Here is an 8,183-nt window from a genome sequence, read left to right as displayed (position 1 = left end):
AGACCATTAAAAAGAGTTGCTTAGGAAACTGTTCGTATATTACAGCACATCATGACCCATGACAGCGTTATATGAAACACTTTTCCCAAACGTGCATGAGGACAATGCCTGCATTGCCGAAGAAATACAAAGATCCTTTTAGAGCCATCCGTAGATGTCAGAAGAGAGTCACATATTAAATAAATAAATATATCGATAAATAAATATTTTATCGATAAATAAATAATTTATTTGTGTGTGTGTGTGTGTGTGTGTTTATGCATGAATAAAATCTTATGTTATTTTAATGAAACATATTTACATACAGGTATAATCTGCGATAGTGGGAAGGGAATAATAAACAAAGAATATAACTGTAGGTCGTGACTTTTGGTACGCATTTATACATAGGACAAGCAATTTCAAAGCATGTCATTTCATAAACGTCCATTCACGTTTGTTTATTTTTATCCCCTCCACCTGATTGCGGCTTTGGTTGAATTTCTTAGAATGTGTTCCTTCATTTTTCTCCTTTTCTCTTTACCTTTGTCTCGAGACCATATATACCAACGAACAACATTTGCCTTTGGAGAATTTGCAGTCTCATCATGTTCGTGATGGATAAAAATAAGAACGCAGACCCAGTAACACAGTTTCTATAGTTTATGATTTACCGGAGAAAAGAAACTGTATTACACACTACTTTATATAGCATTATATTCTTCCGGAAGAAAGAAAAACAAAACAAAAAAAGAAACAAGAAGACACCTATGCATTGAGCAACGATGTTTGACATATTGCCAAAGAAATATTTACCTTTCCTTTAGAAATGCAGAAGAATAAACAAATGATGAAGCAAAATATCATACAGCATCAGCTATGTTTTTGTTTTACTAACGTTTTAAATTCATTTGAAGATGGATGGTTTATATTACACCTGATAAGCCTATGCAAAGACAGTAAAAGTGCAGAAGGGTCAAATGTATTTGCATACCATTATGGAACATTGCGTCATTAATTAAATAAGCACCTCCTTCGAAGCTACATACAGTACATTCTATGTGGTAAAAGAAAGAAAATAATTTATTACATTTATGCTTATCGTCGGCGGACAAACTTGTATTGAATTTTGTGGTATCCAAAACAAAAGCGAATTAAAATTGTACAAAGCTCGCAGACTGATGGAAAATGTAGGGGTGCTTTCACAACACTTATTAAGACATGATATGCAATTTATTGGCACTGGAAATAGTATGACGAACCAAAAGGGAGTAATAATATGTCTATAATAAATCTGCCTAGACACGGTCTACAACCCAAAAACAACAAAAACACGTAACACGGCGTACGATCTATGGAAACCAAACAGCTGAGCTTTTACATCAATAATGTTGCGTTTGCTTCTCGATGAATGTAAGTAATTCCATGCATGCGCTTTTGTTCATCTCACAGTCATAAAACCCGATATCCTCCAAGAAGGCCACATCAATAATTTTCCCCACCTTCGTGACCTCCTCTTTCGTCAGGACTGTATTGCTTGATTGAGTGGGCAAGGCGTGTTCTTTCAAGAGATGAAATATCAATACTGCTATATTGGATCTATCTGTAACAAAGTACAAAATTTAATATATAATTTGCTTAAAAATGACGATTCGGGTACACAGTGATTTAAAATATTTACATCAACCCCCATAGTCTGAAATGATTACAAAATTCCCACAATGCTCCAATGATGAATCTAATGATTACAAAATGATAAACTTTATATTTAAAAAATGGAGAAAAAAATCCATGCACCGCAGAACATTGTTACAAACGCTCTTACTTATATATATATATATATATATATATATATATATATATATATATATATATATATATATATATATATATATATATATATATTTGATCATCATCAGTTCTCAAACATAGATACAATAAGTAAAACAGGAAATGGAATAAGGTATTTTGAGCTATATTTAGCATTAAAATAAGCGTCAAGGCCATTAGATTTTTTTTTCAAGTCAGATAGTTATCTGACATATATGACAAAACTCAGCAATTTCCAATCTTCAGACTATAACACTGGCTTACAGCCAAAATTCTTCCGAAATAAATATAGTCAAACTTTACTAGTTCTGGGTCACTGAGAACGAAAATGATGCTTAAAATTGTTGATTGGCTTTAGTTTTAAATATGTGATATTGGGTCAGTATATCCGACCCGTGATTTGGGAATGGGAGAAGATAAGTGTGTTATAAAGGGAAAGGATCTCCATTTAAACCAGAAATGACTAAATACATTCCTAGAAATCATGGATGATGCAATCATAACTAAGCTTACATCACTCTGCTGAACAAATTGCCCTATATCGGCTCTATAAATCATACATGTCGTGCTCTCTTGTTTGTCAGTGTTTGATTTTACAAAGGGACACATTTCTGTTTAGCCAAAGTAAGCAGAGATGCCTCGTACTTGTGTGAACAATGCAGATAACTTCTATGTTTGTGGTGAAGTGACTTTTGCATCACTAAAGCACAGTATGGTTAAGAATATATATCACCTTTAAATTGGCTGCAAAATTGGAGATCAGGACAAGAGGTGGGCCCCACACATATATTGCAACAATTGTGCAACAAATCATCGCCAGTGGTTGAGCAGGGAAACGAAATCTATGCCTTTGGCAGTGCCAACGATTTGGAGAGAGTCACTAAATCAGATCACCATTTGTTACTTCTTCATGGTGACTCCAGTTAGGAAAGGTGTGTGAAAGAAGAAACATTGGACTGTGCATTATCCAAATATTCCATCAGCTATACGCCCAGTACCCCGCAGAGAAGGACTGTCGGTTCCTGATGCACCAGAATCATTCTAATTGGACTCAGAGGATGAAACTTCAAGTCATGAACCATCATTGTCATATGACCCATATTTTCTCCAGTCTTCCACATCTAAACCACACCTCAGATCCTCAGGGATCTGGAACTATCCAAGATTAAGACAGAGCTGTTGGGCTCGAGACTACAGCAGTGGAATCTTTTGGCAGGTGATTTTAGGATATCCATGTTCCGTGACCGTCAAAAGGATCTTATCCTATTCTTCTTTGTGGAAGGGGATCTTTATAGCCTGCAACAACATCGATGGTGTAATGGCAGCCCTCAACATCATTCATGATCCAGATGAGTAGAGACTGTTCATTGGCTCATCCAACTAAGGCTTGCAGACTATTCTTCGACAGTGACAAGATATGCTCCATTTAATGAATACAAGCGACAAGCATCTGTCATCCAAAGCATTGTATTCCTAATACTTCCATACAGTTAGGCACTGAGAATACACAAACTTTACGCAGACGATGAAACATTCAAAAGATGCCCGAAGAAAGATCGGAACATCTGAGTAGCCTTGGCAAAGAAGGGCAAAAAAAAGCCGCAATCTACTTAAAATATGGATTAGATCAAATGATTGATTGGATACCATGTTTCTCACAAAAAATATTCCTCCTGAACGAAACAGTGGCAGCACGCCGCAGACCTAAAACCTTCTGATATCATAGTCAGAGTAAAGTTAGAGCCAATCACAAGCCAATACCATATTGTCATATCTGGACCATGTGGGGCATTAAAGGTGCAAAACATGTCAAAATACGATATGACATTTTTAGCAGAGTGAAGAGTAAATAACTGAACACACGTGATCAAAACAAAATATACAAAACAACGTATATAACTTTTCTAATCACATGAAAGAGACACAACCTTCAGAATATCAGAAAGACGAAAACTCTACACAAAAGGATCTCGTCTCTTTTCAGATTTGTGGTCTTCAATGTCTAATAAACTAAAAAGCTTCACAAAAGTATCGTAACTCACAAATCTGTTCAGTTGTCAAAGAATATATACATAATTCCGGTAGCAGAACACTTCTCTTCCCATTGCCACACTTTCAGAGACATAATGCTAACTTCAACTGACCACAAACGCAACTGGAGTTCTGAAGCCAGAAAAGAAAGAATATCACTGGATACGCCGACTAAGAACACTGAAACCAAGCGAGTTAAATCAAGAATTCTCCAAAACGACATACACACGCAAAAAATACAATAAAAGCATTATTGGTTGACAGTTAGATCTCCGTTTATCTTTTTGTAATGAATTCTATATTTTTGGAGGGTTTAACTTCCTAAATTTGTGTGCAATTCATTTTGGGATTTTTCAAGATGGTAGCCTTGACACACTTGTTCCCTGGTAGCCTCAAACACTACGATATATATATATATATATATATATATATATATATATATATATATATATATATATATATATATATATATATATATATATATATATATTTGTATAACGTTTGTCAGGGATTGATTAAGATAAAAGGTGCAAAATCTGTCAATATATAATAGAGACCAAGACATTTTCTAGCACAGTAAAGAATTAAACATACATGGTCCAAGCAAATCGTGCAAAACAGAGAATATCATTTATCTCATCACATGTAAGATCTGCAGCCTTCAGTATGTCGGAGAAACTGAAAAGCTACACAAAAGGATCAACCTTCATAGATCTGATTGGATGACAAATCTTCTCATAAATGTTATTTATAATTAAAATTATAGCTGCAGAATTCTAATGCTCATTATCACTTGAACATGGATATGTCTCTTCTTTCTTTGAAAAATTAAATATTTTTGATTTAGCCATTAAACACTCACTATTTCAGATTTTTCAGTAGGGTACATGTTCAGTTCATATGTAGTTGGAAATAGCTTATTTCAGAACATCTTAGATCGGTAAATAAGTGTTCTTTAGTTGGGTATGTTGACAATAAACAATGCGAAGAAGACAAAACACCTTCGCTTTGGTTTTGCTTTGGTAACAATATGTATAATATAATCACAAACAAACTCTAATAACTCTATACTTCATTGAAGTAACTATTCAAGATCTGGCATAAATACTTCTGCATTGTATAATCATTCAAGATCTGCATTAATAATGCTCTATTTACATGTGTATTACACAGATTTTTCAATTTAGTAACTCTAAAGCCAGCATCACATTTTAAATAGATAATATTAATGGTAAATTGAAAAAGGAAAAAGTCAATAAATTCAGTATAATAAAGACTTACCTTGAACTGCAGGAACTGCGTTACTAAAATCTACACCGAGGCGAGAGGAATTCAAGCAAATAACGATCAATGGTATTCCAGTTTGGATATTGGATAATGTTTCACAGGTCTTCACTGTCAATTTCATTTTATGATGAAACTGCTCACTAGTGAGCTTTTTCTCAAGCGCTCTCATGGCTCCATCTGTTAAATCTGTTTTCTGTGCGCAGTAAAGTTGGATTGCCACTAGTGAGAAAGATATGGATATAATGTTTTAAAAGTTTGATGATGTTCTCTAATCCCTTCTTTCATGCATTCACTCCCCCCCCCCCAAATAAAATGGATTAAATATAATGGAAGATATGTGATCGAATAGCCTGAGAAAACTAGCTCTGCAATCAAAAATTTGCATTCATCTGAATGCACAAACCAATTAGAGTACTAATTAGAAATACAAATTATGTGTGTGTGTGTGTGTGTGTGTGTGTACCAACATGAGCAGCAAAAAGGAGTTGACCACCCAATTAAGGTAGCGACGGCCTGGGGGGGGGGGGCACGCCATAAAGGTCCCATTTTGCAAAACGGGGACTAAATATTTTTATATATTAACCAAGTGATGTTGATTCATTAATTACCAGAAAGACAATATATATAAGTCTTGTTGGTGCAATGGTTATTATCCACGCTGACGTCAATGGAAAATTACAGGCACCGGTTACTGTCCACGGAAAATTACTGCCACGTGTATACAGTGTGATTTCCTCACGTTCTGGTCCATTCTGACCTCAATGGAAAATTATTGCGCAGTACATTACGCGATTTTTAAACAAGCTGTCTATCAGTATACTCGACACTGAAATTGTGAATAGGCCATCTGCTTAACTGGCACTTTTTGTATATGGCGAATACACAACTGAAACAAATTACAACAACGATACCAGCGGGAATCACAGATAATGTTATCAGCATAGACAGAGACTTTTATCAGCATAAACAGAAAAAGAATTTTATTAGTATAAATATATTTATATAACACTAAGCAGCGAATGTATTAAGTAGTTACGTATGATCATAACAGGTATTGATTTTTACCTAGAGTGGAAACCCCCTGTGTATTAGTAGCGTTCCATTTGTCACATGTATTATTAGCAGGCTTGACACATCACCTGGGCAATGACTAAATTGTAAGTCGAATTGAAATTCCCGAAATACACTGCAGCTTAAGAAATACGTTACTGGATATACTAAAGTTTATTATGTTTGCTGACTTAGTGATCTGTAATTAAATGGTTGTAACAATAATAATAATAAGAAGAAGAAGAAGTGATTCTGCACTTGCTATCGAATCTCGTACAACTAAATTAGCTCGCGAACGACTTAACGCAATTAAGAAATATATTCTGTCAAACAGCAACTACAACAACGCCATGAAGCGCATGTGGAATTTTCAGATGGTACAGAGCAGTTATTTAAACCAATTGTCGAACCAATCAAAAAAATTGTTACAGCCACTGAGACAACATAGAATATTCCTGAGACATTACCTGTTGGTATTGCTGTCCTTTTTCCACCCCCTCCACCACCTCAGTTTCAACCACCACCACCACCCGATGTTTAACCATCAGCATCAAAAATTAAAACCAAGATAATATATAAATATACTGAGGGGACTATTGTCGCTATCCGGGATTCAGATCAAGTGTTTGAAATTTTCGATTATGGATATGGTCGTAGAGACCAATATGTAAAACCTGAACATGTTTACAGTCTAAAATCCGCCCATTGGGTCAGACATGTGTATCGTGTTGCTACTAATGTTCAGTAAATCAGAAGGGACGACAATAGTTTTGAAATCTTTAAACAAGAAGCAGATGAATATACTGCAGGAGCAGATGTGGAAATGGAAAGAAAACATGAATAAATGAAGCAACAACTTGAAAAAGCGAAGGAAGAAAAAATAAAATTGGGTGTAAAAACTAGATCTGAAAAAAGAAAGAAAAGAGAAAAACTGGGTCAGACAAACTGCAGCAACACTCTCCTGGTCCACAACCAGATCCGCAAGACGAACCATCTGAAGGAGCAGCCGGAAGTGGCCTTGCCACTCGTCATCGACGTTGTAAAAAACAAACCTCGCCGGTGATTCAAGATACATTTGGCCCAAATAACATCCAGATAGATTTTGATAGACTAGAAATTCAAATTGGTGGAAGACGAGCTGGCAATAAGTCCCAAGAAATCATCAATAAAGTAGCTGTTATTTGTCAGCCTTTATTTACCGGTGGCGTTATGGACAGTAGAGTCTGTTGGGCACTGATCGATGAAACTACCGACGACAGTGACTGATCAGTTAGATCGGCAATAACAAAATAACATGATTATACGCAATGCCCAACATGAACCTGAAAACGTCAAGGTAACAAATTCTCCATTACCTGTTTAGAGCGCAATCTACGGAGATGCACTCTGCGATGTTACTCAAGGTTCATTTAGAAGGATAACCCCAAAAGTTATCCCAATTGCAAGATAATTAGGCACGAAGGCTATCGAAGTTGTTCGAGGTAATGGTATTGGCGCTTATGGCGATGCTGATGCTAAAGCATTTTCAACGATCAAAGACAGATTAGTAAGACGAAAACCAGAGCAGAATGTGAAGCATTCCAAAGTAGGCATTGTTAAATCTACCCATCACCGAAGTGATGTCAGCAAGTGTCGTTAAAATAATAAATCAATCTGCAAATGAGCTGTTCAAAAAAATATCTGCCGGGCCATCTCTGACTAAACAAGCCGCATCGAGATAGAAAAATATATAACCTCAAACCTAATAGTGGGCGGTGGTTTGACCATTGTCGCTGCTGATATTGATCGGTGTTAGAACATCGTTTAGACAACAGCGAATATAATAAAATGTTAAAGCGTTTATCTGACGTGGATGAATCGAATTACAATTCCAAGATACATCAAAGTATTTGTTGCCCGCCGAGGCATTTATTGAATTTCATGGTAAACTTGTGAAAAATGATGACACCGCATACGCTGCAAATGAACAATGTGGATTTGTTAACAACGGAATTATGGCGTTCTTT

The 8,183-nt window shown here is 35.7% G+C and overlaps 1 protein-coding gene across 2 annotated transcripts in view; it reads right to left on the bottom strand.

Annotated features, from left to right (window-relative positions):
* Positions 1 to 363: 363 nt before the first annotated feature.
* The window catches only part of LOC149786823 (uncharacterized), a 33,940-nt gene continuing 26,120 nt past the window's right edge, over positions 364 to 8,183 (bottom strand). Inside the window, exons 5-7 of one of the 2 annotated variants that reach the window (XM_089978269.1) lie at positions 5,122 to 5,346; positions 3,852 to 3,972; positions 1,449 to 1,582 (exon numbers count right to left, since the gene is read on the bottom strand). In XM_089978269.1, coding sequence (XP_089834395.1) covers positions 3,860 to 3,972; positions 5,122 to 5,346 — 338 coding nt within the window. In that variant the 3' untranslated portion in view covers positions 1,449 to 1,582; positions 3,852 to 3,859. Of the gene's footprint in view, positions 1,583 to 3,851; positions 3,973 to 5,121; positions 5,347 to 8,183 lie in introns of both variants that reach the window. The other variant, XM_089978268.1, reaches the window with a different exon arrangement.

Source organism: Sinohyriopsis cumingii, chromosome 12, assembly GCF_028554795.1.
Source record: "Sinohyriopsis cumingii isolate HCF-2022 chromosome 12, ASM2855479v2, whole genome shotgun sequence".
Lineage (NCBI taxonomy): Eukaryota > Metazoa > Mollusca > Bivalvia > Unionida > Unionidae > Sinohyriopsis > Sinohyriopsis cumingii.
This window is presented reverse-complemented; position numbering and strand designations above follow the sequence as displayed.